Here is a 19,154-nt window from a genome sequence, read left to right on the forward strand (position 1 = left end):
CCCCCGCCCGCTTTAGGGCCTTGGCTGTCACTGTTCTGTCTGCCTGGAGCGTTCTTAGAAATTCTCTTCACTGTCCCCTCATCTCCTGCATGTTTCTCCTCAAAGGTCCCCTCATCGGAGGCCTCCTGGCCACTGTATCTAAAACAGCAGCCCCTGCCATTCTCCGCACCCTCTTCTCAATCCTCAAACCTGACAATATATCGTTAACCTGAATATTTAATTATTTTTTACCTGTTCCTCCTCCAACTCCCAAGGAGAATGCCTATACCATGGGGGTAGGGACAGTTTCTGGTTCACAGCGAGGGCCGGAGGCCTAGCACCATGCCTGGCTGAGTGAGTGCCTACTGAATAAATGAATGAATTCGATCCAGACAGACACTAGGTGGAAGAAGGAAAAGATTTAGGACACAATAAGATTCCTTATTTTTAGCTCCAGACTACAGAGGAAATACTCAACTAAACTGTTAACTTTTCTCTTAGCTTCACATATGCAAATATTATATTTAACGTAAAATTTCTTTTAGAGAGGTGGTTCTTGCTCCCCTTTAACGGGCTAACCCTATCCAACAGTTTCTTTTTTCTCATCACAAATAACATATTTGTAAAAGAAAATAAAACAATGCAGAAAGGAGTAAAGTAGAAAGTGCAGGTCCTTTGGACTGGAGGTTAGGGAGAGAGGAAGAGCTGGGGCTCACACATTTTGAAGGGGACAGCTGTCACACTGGTGGCATCATGGCACCTGTGTCCATAGGGCTCACCAAAATGTCCCCCTGGATAAAATAGCCACATCAAGCTGTCTTCTTGCTTTGCTGTTTATGTCCTTTGCCTGTTTTTCTATGAAAATGTCCTCGAATGTGTATTTTTTTATTTTAAAAGTTTTTCTTATATTATAAAAGTCTTTTGTCTGTACAAGTTACTAATTCTTTTCTCCAAATTATTGCTTGACTTCTAACTTTGTGGTGCTTTCCGTCATTCAGAAATGATTTTTATTTTTATTTATTTATTTATTTATTTGAGGTGGAGTTTGGCTCTTGCTGCCCAGGCTGGAGTGCAGTGGCATGGTCTCAGCTCACTGCAACCTCCGCCTCCTGGGTTTGGGTGGTTCTCCTGCCTCAGCCTGCCAAGTCGCTGGGATTGCAGGCATGAGCCACCCTGCCCAGCACATTTTGTATTATTATTATTATTATTATTATTATTTGGTATAGACTGTGTTTCTCCATGTTGGTCAGGCTGGTCTCAAACTCCCGACCTCAGGTGATCACCCTGAGATGATCCCCCCGCCTAGGCCTCCCGAGGTGCTAGGATTGCAGGCGTAAGGCAGCGCGCAAGGCCCAGTTTATTAATCAGAAAGGAATAGATCGGCCTGGCGTGGTGGCTCACGCTTGTGATCCCAGGACTTTGAAGGGCTGAGCGCAGGGAATCGCTTGAGCCTAGGAGTTGCAGACGGGCCTGGACAACATGGTGAAACCCCAGTCTCTCTTTTTTTTTTTTTTTTTTGAAGTGGAGTTTCGCTCTTGTTGCCCAGGCTGGAGTGCAGTGGCACGGTCTCGGCTCCCTGTGGCCTCCGCCTCCCGGGTGTGGGTGGTTCTCCTGCCTCAGCCTCCCTAGTAGCTGGGATAGCAGGCATGAGCCACCATGCCCGGCTAATTTTTTGGGGGGGATAGAGATGGGGTTTCTTCATGTTGGTTGGGCTGGCCTGGAGCTCCCGACCTCGGGTGATCAGCCCGCCTCGGCCTCCCGGGGTGCTGGGATTGCAGGCGGGAGCCACCGCGCCCGGCCCAATTTATTAATCAGAAATGAATAAATCGGCCTGGCGTGGTGGCTCACACTTGTGATCCCAGGACTTTGGACAGACGAGCACGGGGGATCGTTTGAACTCAACTAGAAGTTCCAGACCCGCCTGGACAATATGGTGCCGGTCTCTCCCTTTTTTTTTTTTTTGAGACTGAGTTTCGCTCTTGTTGCCCCAGGCTGGAATGCAGTGGCGCGGTCTGGGCTCCCCGCGGCCTCCGCCTCCCGAGTTTGGGTGCTTCTCCTGCCTCAGCTTCCCAGGTGGCTGGGATTGCAGGCGGGAGCCACCATGCAGCGCTTATTTTGTATTTTATTTTATTTTATTACTGTTTTGTTTTTGGTAGAGATGGGTTTCTCCATGTTGGTCGGGCTGGTCTCCAGCTGCCGACCTCGGGTGATCAGCCCGCCTCGGCCTCCCGGGGTGCTGGGATTGCAGGCGGGAGCCACCGCGCCCGGCCCAATTTATTAACCAAAGGAATGACTCGGCCTGGCGTGGTGGCTCACGCTTGTGATCTCAGGACTTTGGACGGCCGAGCGTGGCAGACGGCTTGAGCCTAGGAGTTCCAGACCCGCCTGGGCAGCATGATGAAGCCCGGTGTCTTTTATTTATTGATTTTTTTGAGGCGTAGTTTCGCTCTTGTTGCCCGGGCTGGAGTGCAGTGGCGCGGTCTCGGCTCACCGCGGCCTCTGCCTCCTGGGTTTGGGTGTTTCTCCTGCCTCAGCCTCCCGAGTAGCTGGGATTACAGGCATGAGCCACCATGCCCGGCTAATTTTGTATTTTTAGTAGAGACAGGGTTTCTCCATGTTGGTCGGGCTGGTGTTGAGCTCCCGACCCCGAGTGATCAGTCCGCTCGGCCTCCCGGGGTGCTGGGATTGCAGGTCTGAGCCACCAGGCCGGGCCCAATTTATTAATCAGAAAGGAATAGTTCGGCCTGGCGTGGTGGCTCAGGCTTGTGATCCCAGGACCTTGGAGGGCCAAGCGCGGCAGATAGCTTGAGCCTAGGAGTTCCAGACCGGCCTGGGCAACATGGTGAAACCCGGTCTCTCTCTTTCTCTCTTTTTTTTTTTTCTTTTGAGACTGAGTTTCACTCGTACTGCCCCAGGCTGGAGTGCAGTGGCACCGTCTGGGCTCACCGCGGCCTCCACCTCCCGGGTTTGGGTGTTTCTCCTGCCATAGCCTCCAGAGTAGCTGGGATTACAGGCATGAGCCACCATGCCCGGCTAATTTTGGATTTTTTTTTAGTAGAGAGGGGGTTTCTCCATGCTGATCGGGCTGGTCTCGAGCTCCCAACCTCGGGTGATCCACCCGCCTCAGCCTCCCAAAGAGCTGGGATTGCAGGCTGAGCCACCGCACCCGCCTGAAACCCGGTCTCTTTATGGAAAATCAAAACAAACACCATAAAGATTAGCTGGGCATGGTGGGCCACGCAGGTAGTCTCAGTTACTCTGACAGCTGGTGTAGGAGGATTGCTTGAGCCCGGGGTGGAGGTGGCAGTGAGGTATGATGGCGCTGCTGCACTCCAGACTGGGTAATGGTGCGGGACTCTGTCTCAGGAAAAGGGAAAGGGAAAAAAAGAAAAAGAAACTAAATAAAATTACTAAATCAAGGAACAGCTTGACAGTATATTATTGAGAGAAATAGAGGCAAAGTATAGCAGACACCAGTGTTCACTTAGTGGGAACTGCAGGTGTTCCCTGGACAGCAGGCTGCTACTTTTCCAAAAGAAATCTATTATTGACTACCAGTTAAAAAAAATTGTAGGTTTCTTACAGTATACAAAGAGCTAAACTTTATACAGCCAGGACCATATTCTAGCACGGCTCTAAACCTTTTCCTGCTCTGAAATAGCTACTATTCTTACAGCCATTGTCCAGAAAACAGATGCCAAAGCTTGTTGTGGAAGGACCAGGAAACTGTGAAATTGACTTGTTGTAAGTTTCGGACTTAAAGGTTCTTCCTGCTCTGCTCCTTACATTGCTACATTTTAGTTAACATACCTCTTAAAATACTAGTGCTTTCTATATTTGGAGGGACTCCTCTTGCAATTTGAAGCTTTTTCTTGCACTAAGCATTTGGAAGATCCTCCGCATTTTATGTCAGTTTAAGTACCTCTTTAGATATTGTTCAGTCAGGAATGTAAATAGGAGCTAACGTTGTGTGTAACAGCTGCTTACAACCATTTTTATTTCATAATACAAATATAAATGAATATGTTATTGCAAATGCAGGCTGGGAGGGGAGGGAAAATATGCAGAGAGAAAAGCCTCATCTCTGCTTGGAGTTCAGCACTGGGTCTCTTTTCCCTTCCACCTTCCTTGTCAAGGATGCCAGAGTGACAGAAGCGCACAGGGCTGCCTTTTAGTGACCTGCTGGGACAGACCTGGCAGAAGGGATTGCAGATTTGCATGTTTCCTGGCTGTCTCTGCTAGCCTGAGTCAGCAGCCCACTCCAATTCATGCTGAGCTTGGACAGCTCATGTTTGAAAAATTCCCCCTTCTTTGGAGCAACCACAGCGTTTTGCCACGTGGCCCAGGCTGGTCTTAAACTCCTGAGCTCAAGTGATCCCCCACCCTGGCCTCCCAAAAGTGCTGGGACTACAGGTATGAGCCATTGTGCCTGGCCTACAGCAAACTTTTTAAGGAATGTGTGCAAGCTAGATGGCTCATAGGGTTGCTAGTTCATACCTCACATGGAGCAGATAAGCAATTAAGAGTTTTGGCTTAAAACTTTTCTCCTGCTCCCGGAAAACAAAAGGTGTTGTTGTCATTGTTCTTGGTCAATAAAGCACCTATTACACAAAGAAGGTAGTAGGACATATCTGAGAACAATCTGTTGAGATGTAGCTGAGATTACAATCTGAAAAACTCAACAGAATTCCAAAAGAAAGCCGTATTATTATAGCATAGTACAATGTAATATAAAGTGTACCATGTGTCCAAAATTTAATGTCTCTGAAGTAGATAGGAATTTTTGTAGTTCCACCAACCCATTCTACCGCATAATCATTAAGACTACAATTAAACTAGTTACTAAAACTTAACAAACAAGGAAAATGGAACCAACAGAAAACTATACTAGGTTAATTTGTAGGGAAATGATAACTGCATAGTTTCTTTTAAAGAGACAGACCTTATTTTAAGGATTTTTACACTGAAGAATTCAAAAAGCGGAAAATTTTGGGGAACTTATTGATTTGCATTTAAAAGGAACTGCTGACAAAGATTGACCGGTAATAATCTGAACAAGTTGGAAAATATACTCAACACTACTGAAACACGACTAGAATAATTCCAGGACATAGGTTTATTCAGCAGAACAAAACTTCTCAGATGCTGTCTTTGATGTGAAAATTGACTGCTTCTTACTTTTCTAAACACAAGGTGGTAAAATTAACGATATTCTATCACCTCTGTTCTTTCCTGCATATATAAAAATTAAAATACCAATTAAAAAACTAATATATCTTCTCCTTCTTATGGATACGATTTCAATGTTTCACTCAATAGTGGTGTGGTTTAAGAGATTTTTTTCATTTAGAAGTTAAACAACAATCCACCCAAAGGGAACTGATAGTCTACAGGCTCATAGTGCAAATAAACACTTCAGGGATGCAGCAACTGACATTTCTAAAGTACAAAACAGATAAAATTCTTAGAAGATACATGCAAAAAGCTCTACTAAGCAGATGGCCACAGAACTAGAACATTGATAATTTTACTGACGATGTCAATAGGACTACAGATGTTTCCAAATTCAACTTGAACTCTGATCTTGGGCTTTGTATTTTGCTTTTCCAGTTTCACTAATGACACAAACGTGCTATAAAATGAAAATCCAGAAATTCACATTAAAAAAGTAATTCTGAAGTGAAAGGCAAGAACAGCATTTTACATATAAGAACACCGTTATGTTGCCAGGGTTCTTACTAAACAAACAGAGATAGTACTACTGTATTTTAGACCAGTAAATTTTGGGGAATGTATCTTTTTTTTTCTTATTGCAACTATTGTTTATTAAAAATATATGTCTCCTTGGAAGGAACACTGGTAAACCAACTAGTGTCATGCTTACTTTGAATCTTTGTTTCTCTTCCCTGGGAGGGAGAGGGCTGAGCATGGTTGAGACTTCGCCACTTAGTTAACATCAGAGAATCAACCTCCCTGCTCACCCCTCCTCATCAGAGTCACAGTCAGCTGTCACTTTATCCCTCTTTGCCTTCAAGCCAGTGTACTGCCCAGGGAAAGCCACTGCCCTTTCCTTATCCTCATCCTGGGTCCCGTGCTTTATACAGTTAGCCTCATTCTGCTGGTTGGACAACTGTTAACAGAGTTCCCGGATTCGGCTGGCAGTGCTTAAAGCATCCTCAACATTGCCTCGCTGGCACCAGCCCTAACCCAGCGGGCTAGGAAATAAGTGCCTCAACCATAGGGCCAAGCACTTCTCTGTTCTCCCCTGCGTCGTCCCTCCAGTATGGAGGTGAGGGAGGCACGTTGGCTTCAAAGGAGCACAGTGGGGTGGGGGAGAACCTGAACCACACCTGCTGCCTGCACTTGTGGCGGTGAAGATTCCCTTGACCACAGTCACTGCCATCAGACTCTGGGAAAAAGCAACAAGGTTTCACAGCTCACCACTAAGTGAATCTTAGCTCTGCAGCTCAAATGTACAGCATAAAGTCTACTTTCCTCTTGAAGAAACCATAAGCTACCAGCTGTTGGGGAGGGGCTGGAGCAGAGCATATGAAGCAGCTGCAAAAAAAAAAAAAAAAAAAAAATCAAACTCATGATATGGCTGGCCAAGCAAGCCAAGTGCTGTCCCACCATCCCAGCACAGAACTGGAAGGCAAGTGACTCCCTGTCCCTTTTGGTGGAACCCAGGAAGGAACCTCAGCAGAACCCTGCATGTCCTCCTCTCAGCCCAGCCCCTGCTCTCACTTCTGCTGACAGGACAACCAGGCCTGTGTCACCTACTCCATCACAAGGCCTGGCTCCTTCAGGACCTCATAAGCCTTTAGAACCTTGGCAAATTGGATTCTATGCATTCATTTAAATAGTAAAAGTAAAATTTGCAATAATGAAAAGACTGACATAGTAGCACAACATGGTTTTGGTTTAACAGCAGCTTAAAAAGGAACAAAAAGGAAACTTCTCATGCAGACACATCAGATGGCATAAAACAATAGGCAATTCCACGCGGAGCATCATTAGCCATTCTCTCTGTCTGCACACAGGACTCTGGCTGCACTTCAGGGGCAGCAGCTGCTTTCAGGTCAAGTCTCTAACCCTCTCACCCCAGGCAAAAGCCCTTTCTGTTAAGCCTCAGGCTGACCCCTCCTAGCTCTCAAGAGAATGATCAAATGCGAGTGCCCTTAGTGCAGCACTTGCTACCATCTTCAACCCCTTCCCAACCAGCTGGGATAGAAGATGCCATCTGATTGGAATACGAAAATTAAAGCATTTTTCCAATAACATAGTACCATTGATGAAGTCTCCATAGATTTTCTAACCCAAATGTGTGTGAATATATATATATATTATATGACTGTATAATATATATAATAATTTCTATATATTTTATATAAATTACATATATATATATCTATACATAAGATACTTTCTGTCGCCATTACGTTGCACTGTTCAGAGCTGCAAGACAGCAGTACAGATAGGGAGAAATGCCCAGGAGCATCTCATCATGTGGTGCATTTAGCTCACTTCACAAGCTGTGCGTCTGTCCAGAGTCTATCTTTCCATCAGTCCTCCTCTTTTCTCTTCACTTCTGCTTGGTTTTTATGAAAACAATGGCTCTGATGGATTTTGCACCTGTGCTAGTGCTTGGGAAAGGTCCATGCAGGAATGGGCACAGTCACATGATGAATGAGATGGCATCATCCCAAAAAATAAACTGAAACAAACAAAAAATTTAAAAAAAAGAAGAGGACTAGAAAACTCAATTTTTTTGACATATCTAAAAAAGGGGACAAGAACAGCATTTGTTCTCCCCATGGGGACAGGAATGAAGAGGAGGGAGGGAAGAGGGACTTGATTTCTTCTGTTCACAAGAGAATGGTTGAAGGGGATTCTTCAGAGTTTTTCAGGGGATGGGACCCAAATGTAGTGCCCAGACTGGTCCTCAATGATTTGTTTGATTTTGTTAGAAATCTCTTCCAGTGAGTCACCCTCTACAATGGCCATAAAGTACTCTCCACATTCCTGCTCCAGTTTCATGGCTTTGTCATAGATCTTACTTGCTTGTTCATATGTCTGCCTTCGGTTCATTTCCATAAGGGCTTCAATGGACTTTGGCTTGATGAAAATGGCAATGGGGTAAAGTTGTGCTTGCTGCAGTCTCTTGATAGCATTGCCGGAAACATCTAAGATGCAGTGCTTGCCCCTCTCTGCAACTGCCCGCACTGACTGGATGCTGATCCCGTAGAGGTTATCATTAAATTGGCCCACCTCAATGAACTTGTTGTCCTGAATATCTTTCTCCATTTGTTCTCAGGACACCACAAAGTGGTAGTCTTGTCCATCCACCTCATTATCACGTCGAGGCCAGGTAGTATGTGGCACACAGGATCCAAATTTATGTGGAAATTCGGAGATCAGGTCATCATTGACTCGGTCCTTCATTGGGCCCAGGATGATCACAGGCCTTGCATAGTGAATTTCTTGCCATGTCACCGGCTCATTCAACAAAATAGCATCCTCTTGTCCTTTGGAACTGCTTTCGCTGTCACTGGTGTTGGATTTCACTTCCTGTTACTGTATGCTGCTCTCCTGGGCCATGTTTTCTTTGCTCTTGTGAAATGGAAACTTTCCAGAGAGGCAGAAACTCTTTTTACGTTTCGTTTTGATCGACCTGTTAGATTCAATCATCCCCGTCCTGGCATGGAACTTCACAGTTTTCAATCGAGCTCTTTCTTTCTTTTCCACCCTCTTCTTACTGGGGATCACACCAATCTGCTCACTTTCTCCGTGTGGGGTCACCAGGCTTGCCTGCCACCACCCATCATCAGAGGCATTAATGACATGCAGAATGTCACCATAAGAGAAGCTGAGCCCCTGGCTTGGCAGGCAGCTGTCCCGAGTCCGATCATAATCAAACAGGGCCCTGACATACAAGGACCTCTTCTGGCTTGTTCAGAGGGACCCAGACCCAGAGCTCATGCTGCTGTTCATCATTTGTTCTCGCAAGTCATGTGTCTTCGTTTCAAAGCGACTGTATTCTGGTGCCGGGTTGGAGTCCAGATCTAGTGCTGAGAAAGCACCAGCTCAGGCCAGTCCCTCCATCCGGCACAGGAGACCACGGACACTGGGGAATGTATCTTTTGAAAACAAAGCAGTAGTCTATCCCATTAGTTTAATTTGTTTCTTGTCTTAATATGTAGTTTTTTGGGTTTTGTTTTGTTTTGTGTTTTTGAGACAGAGTCTTGTGCTGTCACCCGGGCTGGAGTGCAGTGGCATGATCTTGGCTCACTGCAGCCTCTGCCTCCTGGGTTCCAGTGATTCTCCTGCCTCAGCCTCCCAGGTAGCTGGAATTACAGGTATGTGCCACTACACCCGGGTAATTTTTGTATTTTTAGTACAGACGGGATTTCACCATGTTGGCCAGGCTGGTCTCGAGCTCCTGACCTCAGTTGATCCACCTGCCTCCCCCTCCCAATGTGCTAGGATTACAGGTGTGAGCCACCACAACCTGCCTTAAAATGTAGTTTTGAAAGACAAATAAAGTAAGGAATTTTAAGCATATCAAAATGGGAGGCCAGGGTAAGTGACGAAAAAAGATGGAGTAGAAACCCTGCTTTAGGTAGTGTGCTGTTGCGGTCTTCCTAAATCTTCCTCAACCATGCTCATAAACACATCCATGGGACTCCTGCCTTCAGTGTAAGAGGCAGGTATTCAAAGGACAGTGAATTAAAAGACTAAACTCAATCACTTATTTCTTACTTATGACCAGATTTATCATCTGAAATAATAATGCAACAGTTATTGTATACTAAAGCTGTTCAACTATTTCAGCCAACAAGAAGTGTCACCCTAGCCTGGCCAGGTTCCAGTTCTAAGGACGTCTGTACTAGACTACAGCATTATGTGGCTAATGGGAACCATCAGTCTGTTCAAATTATGAGGTGCCAGAAAGAGAAAACAATTCTCTTTCCTAAATTTTTATGTGGGTTTTTAAAAATGAGTGAGAAAAAGAAGCAATTACTTACATTCAAATTCCTGAAGTCTTCATTATAGCCAAGGGCATATCCTATAACAAACTTGTCTGGAATTTCAAATCCAACAACTGAAAAGAATCATAAGTCATCATTTAGATACAGAAAACATCACTTTTAAATCGAATACTGGCAAATGTGCCTCTCTACAAATATTCTCTCAACAATTATAAGCCATTTCACATAAAACTCTTTTAGCTTAAAGATGGTTAAATGATTGACAAAAAAAAGTAATTCACTTACAGTCTGGCCTATATACATTTCGTGGGGTCCTTTTCACCAGAAAGCTATTAGTTACAAAATGTGACATATACAGAGAGATTACAGGGCATTACAAAAGAGAAGATTAATGTTTCTAAACACTGTTTCATTTCATCTGTGCTGAGTGTACCATAGTCGCTGTTAACACATCCAAGGAAAGACTATGAGATGGAGAGTAAATTATGGGGATTACCAGGAAGGGGCAGCAATGAGTTGACACTACAGACAAGGGCCTTGGTTGATCACCTGGAACCTGAAGGACACTTCTGAGACCTGCACCCTGACTACCCATGTGTCCATTGAAGGGGAGCTAATCAGGAGGATGAATGGGTATAGAGTGTCAATGAGCAAAGATGAAAAGATAAGGGTTCTCAGTCCAGAAACCTTGGAAATACAATCCCTAAACTGTAAAAGGGTGTAGGAGAGGTGAGCATCACCTTTCATCACAACATTCTCTGTTTTTAAAGAGACGAGTCTCGCTCTGTGGCCCAGGCTGCAGTGCAGTGGTGTAATCACAGTTCACTGCAGCCTTGACTTCTTGGGCTCTAGCGATCCTCCCACCTCAGCCTTCCAAGTAGCTGGGAAAACAGGTGTGTACCACTTCACCCTGGCTGCATCACTACTTTTAATAACTGGCTTACAAAGAGGAACTTTAGGCTAAAACAACTAGCATGCCAAAAGAACCAGTATTTATTTTTGAGGGCAAAAGCTGCGGGTGGTATAAGTCAACTCTACCAAAAGCTAATTTTATAACCCAAATGCTGCCTGTTGAAAAATATTCAGCCGTTAAGAAAAGCTATAGAAGCTGCTTTGAAAGCCTTTATAGATGTTAAAGGCAGTCTCAAGAAAACTTATGCCTTCATACCTTCCTAGATAAATACATATGTTTAAAGAGCTGGAAAGGGCCTAAAGTGATTCTCAACCTGGACTGCACATCAGAATCACCTGGGACCTTTAAAAAAACAAAACTCAGGTTACCCAGGCCACGGACCTGACCAATTACATCAGAATTGCTGGAGATGAGACACAGGCATAGGTTGTCCTGGTTTTTGTTTTTAACTCTCAGGTGACTCCAATGTGCAGTCTAAGTAGAGAACCACTGACCTCAGCCATAGGCTCAAGGGATCATCTAATCATGTCCCTCATGATTCTTCCAGTAAATGGATAGAGGTGACACTTCAATCCCATTTCCATTTAGAAAGAACATAATGATCCAATCACAGCAAAAACCCTTCCCTCTACCTAAACTCAGAAATGCTCCAGAAAATGTATCAATAAACTCAGTGCAATCTGTATTAGGAGTTAAGAACTCAGCAACCCCTATGCCTACAGATCTGAATGTTTAATAAAGCTCCATCTCTAAGGCATGACTAGAGTTGCATCTGAAGCATTTTGCTACTGTAAATGGGGAACCGCTCCTAAGAAGATAGATGCAAATGGCCAATAAGCAGATGAAAACATGTTCAACATCATTAGTCATCAGAGAAACACAAACCAAAACCACAGTGAGATACCACATCACAGCCACCAGCATGGCTATAATAAAAAAGACAGCAACAAGTGTTACCAAGGATGTGGAGATATTGGAACCCTCATATATTACTGGTGTAAAGTAGTACATATACCTTGTTAAACAGTCTGGCAATTCCCCAAAATGTTAAACATAGAGTTACCGTATGACCTAGCAATTATATACTCAAGATACCTGAAATCAGGTATTCAAACTTGTACACAAACATTGAAATCAACATTATTTATAGGAGTCCAAAGGTAGAAACCCAAATGTTCACCAACAGATGGATAAACAAAATAGGATATAGTCATACAATGTAATATTATTCAGTCAAAACAAGGAAGTACTGATACACACTCCAACCTGGATGAATCTTGAAAACACTATGCTAAGTGAAAGAAGACAGGATATTGCATGAGTCCATTTATACGGAATGCCCACAATACACAAATCTGTATGGACTTTCTGTAGAAAGTAGATTAGTAGTTTCCAGGGGCTGGGAGAAGGGAGAATGACTGCTAATGGGTACAGGGTTTCTTTGGGGGGGTGATGAAAAGGTTCTAAGATGAAATAGTGGCAGTAGATGCACAACTCTGAATATACCAAAAACCACTGGATTGAACAACTTTAAAAGAGTGAATTTTATGGTATGTGACTCATAGTTCCATAAAAAAAAGAGTCTGTTTACAGTTCCAGAACCAGCTACATATATAGTATGCTAAAAATCTTACTATCTTCCCTACATTCTAAAAGGCACAATTAAGCAGCTAGCTAGCTGCTCACTACAATGAGATCAATCACATTATAACATCGGTGAAACAGTGTTTACAGTTAAAAAATTTTTAAATATATTATCTGCTTGACTCACATAGTTTCCCTGAGAAAAAGATGTTAACAATCATTCCGCTTTAAAGATTCAGAGAAATTAAATATGGAAGAGTTTCTCGGTTAAGTGGCAGTGAAATGCTGGACTAAACTCCCACGTCCATGTCTTTCTCACTTTACTGCTCTGCCCAGGACAGGAAAACAGGAACTGGGTGGGAAGAACTTTAGGAGTCATCTAGGCCATGCATTCTGTCTCTCTCTTTTTTTTTTTTGGAGACAGAGTCTTGCTCTGTCACTCAGGCTGGAGTGCAGTGGTGTGATCACAGTTAGACCACTTATTCTCAACAGAGGCGGTATCACCTCCAAGGAAGCCAAAACTAATTCTGAGCAGGGAGGGTGGAAATCTTAGACATTACAAGATTTGTGACCCTCCAAAACTCAACCCTACCCCACAATCTTATTCCTTAGTGTTGAATTTCTCTCTGAGTATCCTACAAGCAGCACTGATATGGAGTTCATGCAAGATACATGAAATCTATGCAAGATCAGTGCTACAAAACTATGGCGAATAGATGACTTGTGTCAAGAAATGACCCAAGCATTTTTTGAACATGTCCTACCTGTGGCAACACAAAATCTCTCTCTCATGAACCAGTCTATCTCAATTCCACAGCATATACCAGGAAAGAACAACAAAAGAGTACCCAGAGGATTAAAGTCTATGCCATGGTAGGTTGACATTTAAAACCCTAATGAGCAGGTAGAAAAATAAGCAAGTGCACTGATAAGTTTCTATTAGGTTGGTGCAAAAGTGATTGCGGTTTTTGCCTTTTCATAGGATACTACTTAGTGTCCTATAACACATCGCTTATATACTCTCATAATGCCTGTCCCAAATCTATTTAAAAGAAAAACTGGCCAGGTGTGGTGGCTCACGCCTGTAATCCCAGCACTTTGGGAGGCTGAGGTGGGTGGATCACGAGGTCAGGAGATCGAGACCTTCCTGGCTAACAAGATGAAACCCCGTCTCTACTAAAAATACAAAAAATTAGCCAGGCGTGGTGGCAAGTACCTGTAGTCCCAGCTACTCAGGAGGCTGAGGCGAGAATGACGTGACCCTGGGAGGCAGAGCTTGCAGTGAGCCGAGATTGTGCCACTGCACTCCAGCCTGAGCAACAAAGCAAGACGACTCCATCTCAAAAAAAAAACCCTCAAAGGATCACTAGTGGTCAGCAACTATATGCAAAGAAATAGGAAGACCTACTAAAAATGGATAAATTTCCAGACACATCTAGCCTACAAAGATTGAAGCATGATGAAATCCAAAACCTGAACAGACCAGTAACAAATAATGGGATCGAAGCGGTAATAAAAAGTCTCCCAGCAAAGAAAAGCCTGGGACCTGATGATTCACTGCTGAATCCTAGCAAATATTTAAACAAGAACTAATACCAACCTTACCCAAATGATTCCAAAAATAAAGGAGGGAATACTTGCAAACTCATTCTACAAGGCTAGCATTACCCCTGATACCAAAGCCAAAGATACACACCAAAAAAGAAAACTACAGGCCAATATCACTGATGAATATTGATGCAAAAATTCTCAACAAAATATTAGCTAATTGAATTCAACAACACATTAAAGTTGGGGTGCAGTGTCCCAGGTTTAGTCAACCCTTCCCATTTTCCTCTCTGTGTGTGTCTACTTTGCTGTGTTCTCTGATGGCAGTGGCGGCGGCGGCAGTGTTGGTGTGTAGGCCTCCCAGGACAAGGGGAAAGTGAGTGTGCCCTTTTCTTGCCTCCTGCCAGGTGTCTACAGCCTGGCACAAGCTCTGGCCAGGTCTTCAAGCCAGGGACCTGGAGATGTTCTTTTCCAATTTCTGGATTGGTAACTTGAGGCAAATTCTGGGCACTAGAGGCAGAACTAAGAGGAGACTGCATCAGGGGAGTCTGGGGTCCTGAGAGGCAGAGACTTGAAACCATCTAGAACGTGTGGGGAGCCGGGTATGTGTTCAGGCCAGTTGCTTCTCTCTGTGCCTCAATGTTCCAGGTACCCTTGGAGGGGCTGAGATCCTAGGGATTCCTGGAGCCTGGCTGCATGGCCTGGCCACACTGATGCCCTTGTGTTCTCCACGACAGGACAGCAAGGCTGAGGAGAATGGCTCTGACACCTTCATGCACTCCATGGACCCACAGCTGGAGCGGCAAATGGAAACCACCCAGAACCTGGTGGACTCCTACATGGCCATTGTCAACAAGACCGTGTGGGACCTCATGGTTGGTGTCACGCCCAAGACCATCATCCACGTCATGATCAACAACATACATGCACCGCCTCATAGGGGCAGGAGGCTCCTGTGGCACTGGGGATGCAGGTGGCCATGTTGGCCTGGGGGAGATGCTGACCAGCCCTATGGGACCAGGTCCAGGGAGGGAGGCACAGTCCAGACCAGAGCTGTCTCATAGAATTATAACATGGGACTGGGCACAGTGGCCCATGCCTGTAATCCCAGCACTTTGGGAGGCCAAGGCAGGAGGATAGCTTGAGCCCAGGAGTTCAAGACCAGCCTGGGCAAAATAGTGAGACCAGTTCTCTACACAAAAATTTTAAAAATAGCTGGGCTTTGTGGTGGCACCTGCCTACAGTCCTAGCTACTCGACAGGCTGACACTGGAGGATCACTTTGAGCCCAAGAGGTTGAGGCTGCAGTGAGCGGTGATCTTGCCCACTGTACTCCAGCCTAGTGACAGAGCAAGATCCTATCTCCAAAAAAACTTTTTTAAACTGAGTACGCAGGTGTCCTGGTGGCATGATAGGTCCTGGGTCCCCTCCCAGATCTGTGACCTTGGACAGGTGACTTTTCCTCTGGACCTCAGTGTCCCTATGTGAGTGAGAAAAGGGCAGTGGGGAGGCAGATCTTTGAGTCTAAGCAGTGTAGAAGCCACATCTGAAAAGCCATACTCAGGGCTCCAAGTCCAGCAAACAGTCCCAGCAGAGCCCAGCAGGAAGCCAGGGCAGCACAGGCATCAGGTCCCAAGCTCCTTCCCTCTTCACCCACTCTCATACCAAGGAGTTCATCTTCTCAGAGCTGCTGTCCAACCTGTACTCACGTGGGGACCAGAACACACTGATGGAGGAGTTGGCAGAGCAGGCACAGCCACGCGACGAGATGCTGCGCATGTGCCATGTGCTGAAGGAGGCGCTCAGCATCATCGGTGACATCAACACGACCACCATCAGCACTCACACGGGGGCCCATGGACAAGTCCTGGCTGCAGGTGCAGAGCATCCTTACCGGATGAAGGAATGTGGGCTGGCCCCCACTCCCCATGGCTGAGCCAGGGGGCTCTTGGAACAGGTTCCATGCCCAAGCTGGCAGACCTGGGTGCTCTCTGGAGCTGTCAGGGAGCTCGTGGTTTATGGTGTAAGGGCTGAGAGCTTGGAGGGGGCTGTGTGTGGGGCTGTACTCTGAGGCGGCCAGAGTCCTAGGATAGTTATCCTGGGCACACTGTACCTGTTGGGCAGACTGAGTCATGCTGTCAGGGCAGGGCATCCAGCTCCCAGCCTGGGAGTGCTGAGAGCAAAATCAACTGCAGAGCAGGGGTGATAGTCAAGGTCCCACCTCCTCTATCTGTCGGCAATCCAGTGGTGATCCAGGATAAAACCTTGAGAGTCCCATACACACGGTCAACCCACAACACACCTCACAGGCCAGGCAGGAAACACAGGCCCCTTCCCTCCCTCCCAGGTATCATCATAGCTGCTAGTGTGTAACTGAAGGCAGGGTCCCTGGCCCCCGCGGAAGCACTATTGCCAGCCAGCAGGTTCACTCACCTTGGCGTGTTGCTCCTAGAGGTCGCCTCTGCTATTCAGCCAAGGGGACCACGGTACCTGATGGCCTGGCTGAGCTCCGCCCAGCAAGCCCACCCACCTCCCCCGCCATGGACTCTCCCTCTTCTGCTTTTCCCAGCAGGAAGGGCCCAGCCTCACCTATGCGACCTGCAACCCGCAACAAGCTGAGGCTCCTCTCTTAGACTTGTAAGTCTGTAGCCAGTGGCATCCCGCTGCCTGCCTCCCTGCCTCCCCCAGGGTCCCTTCAGAGGGTCCTGGGCTTTCTGACCACCCAGAGGGGGCTCCGGTGATCACTCCAGCCATCCATCCCTTTTAGCTTCATCATCCTGGTTCAAGCAGTTTTCTTTCTCTATCAGGCCTGGTGGCTGTTGCTTTGGGCTCCCCAAGGCGAGAGGTGGCCCCGGGCCAGAGGGTTGGAAGACAGGGTGACCAGAGAAGAGGGAAGCCCGAGGGGGCCAAGCATTGGTCTTAACAGTGGGTGCATGGCCTGCGTGTCGTGGAAGAGGCCAGCATGTGTGGGGTGGGGAGGGCCGCCACAGTCCCCAGGCACTACCTGTGAAGCTCCGGCTCCTCCCTCCATCTTCCTCCCCTTTCCCTTCCAGCCCCTCTTTTCCAGGAACCTTGCCACACCCGCACCTGCGCCCTTCCCTCCCTGGCCCTCCCACAGCTGCTGTGGCACACCTGTGCTCTGCACTTGCCTCACCAGCTCTCTGCTCACTTTTCTCTCTCCTGTTTTCTCTCTGCTTTCTCTCCAACTGCCAGCCGATCGGGTCAGGCAAGTCCATCCCGTCCTGAGAGCCCCAGGCCCCCCTCTGACCTCTAAACAGATCCCTCCTCTTCTCAGAGTCCTCCCTTTCCAAACTTGCCTAGGCGGCTGTTCTGTGAATTGACAGTGGCTCCCCCAGCCCCAAAGCCAGCCCCCTTCATCTGTGACTTAGTCTGTTGTAGTGGTGAGCTGACACATCCAGGTGTGACCGTTGTGAAAACTTGTGCCCTACTCTGTGGTATGCCCCTGCCTTGTTCTAGAAATATCTATAAATACCCATATACACACACACCCACCCCTACACGTGGCCGACCGCCTCGCCTCTAGCGCTGGGAATCAGTCACCATGCTGTCCTTTTGGAGTCTTGTGGCCAAACAAGAGAAAGCTATCCCCTGACATTGCCCCTCCAAAGTGCGCCACCTTCAGTGAGCCCCCCTGTCATGCCCGGCCTATGGAGAGCCAGCCCCCCGCCATCCCTCCTGCCCCCCCCCACCAAGCATGGGAGTGCTGTGCAGGCAGCTGTGTGGCCTGACAGTCTATACCAGTCCTGCTGTCCCTTGGCTGAGAATCAAACCCATTTCTGGATGGCAGGGAAGTGTGTCCTCTGCTGGCTGTGTTCTCTGTGGAGCTCAGGGGAGGGGAAAGGCCAAGCCATTTCTAGGGTGCTGTTGGGAGGGTGCTGTTGGGAGTGGTGTTGGGTGCTGTTGGGAGTGGTGAAGAGGCCATACCCTTTCCAAGGGACACTTTTCCTGGAAAGCCCCTTGGAGCTTAGCTGGCTCTTATCCTGTGAAGCCGGCTCTGGCCACCAGGGGGCAGGGCCATGAACTCAGCCTGGAGGGAGCCTGCAGGGCAGCCGGCACTCTGGAGGGACAGACAGAACAGGCCACCAGGTGCAGACTGGAGAGGGAGGCAAGGGGACAGAACGGAAGATGCCTGGGGTGGGTGGAAGTCAGTGCCCTTAGGTGCTGGTACCTGTCTTCCCGGCCACCGCTGCATCAGGCTTCTAGGCCTGTTGGCTGTCAGGGCCGGACTGCGCCCCATAGGCGCCATGGCAATCCCCGTGGAATCCTCCAGGCGCCACCAGGCAGCATACAGGTAACATGCCTGGAAGGTCCCTAACAGCCTAGCTGGACATGCTCAAGACACTCTGGGACTCCTTGTTTGGTGCCACAAACTCCAGGACCCAGTGAGGGAAATGGAAACACACCAGGTCGAGCAGTATGGCTAAACCCGTTTATTCCAAAATAAAAAGCAAAATAAACAGGAGTCGCATCACCAGGGAGTCACAACCCCATCCCCGCCTCCTTCCTCTGTCCTATGCTAGCAATAAATAAGTTTCCCAGCCACAAATAATTATTAGAACCTCCTCCCCATGTGCCAGCTCCAACCTCAGCTAGGTATGATACAGGGGCGGCCCTACCCTCTGGAGTATACGAAACCTTACACAGACACAATATGTACACTGGGGAAAGGGGGCCACCCCAGCAGCCCGTGCCCTCGCCTGGTCCACAGTTAGCCCCACTGTCCCGCCTGTCTGAATAAGAAGGGAGCCCCCCTGAGGGAAAAGTTGCTATGGTGAGAGTAAGGGGGCCATCAGGCCTCCTCCAAACAAATCAACTCCACCAGCCTCTGGCTCTTAAATAACAATCATCATCATCCAGAAATTTAGGGACTCAGCCCTGGCCAAGGTGGCAAAGGGTCTGTTTGTCTTTCCCCATTAGACAGAGGTCTTGTCCTGCTACCCTAATTGTAAAGGGGTGCCTGGGAAGGGGTGGTAGGGACATGGTGGCGGTGGAGACTCCAGCCCCACTTCTCCAGGCTTTGCTGACAGGGTCCTGCTTTTAATTTTTATTTTTATTCCATGACTTTTTAAAAAAAATCCCATAACTTCTTTTTCATAACTTTTTTTGTAACTTTTCATAAAA

At 47.1% G+C, this 19,154-nt stretch overlaps 1 protein-coding gene and 1 pseudogene across 1 annotated transcript; one reads left to right on the top strand and one right to left on the bottom strand.

Annotated features, from left to right (window-relative positions):
- Positions 1-7,851: 7,851 nt before the first annotated feature.
- On the bottom strand, positions 7,852-8,988 carry LOC129014171 (disks large homolog 3-like; annotated as a pseudogene).
- A 5,738-nt stretch (positions 8,989-14,726) lies between these two features.
- Positions 14,727-15,948, top strand: LOC134738213 (putative GED domain-containing protein DNM1P34). The gene is made up of 2 exons (XM_063652340.1): positions 14,727-14,939; positions 15,682-15,948. Exons 1-2 carry the CDS (start codon positions 14,727-14,729, stop codon positions 15,946-15,948), a joined length of 480 nt encoding a protein of 159 aa, XP_063508410.1.
- The last annotated feature ends 3,206 nt before the right edge of the window (positions 15,949-19,154 follow it).

Source organism: Pongo pygmaeus, chromosome 16 (genome assembly GCF_028885625.2).
Source record: "Pongo pygmaeus isolate AG05252 chromosome 16, NHGRI_mPonPyg2-v2.0_pri, whole genome shotgun sequence".
NCBI lineage: Eukaryota > Metazoa > Chordata > Mammalia > Primates > Hominidae > Pongo > Pongo pygmaeus.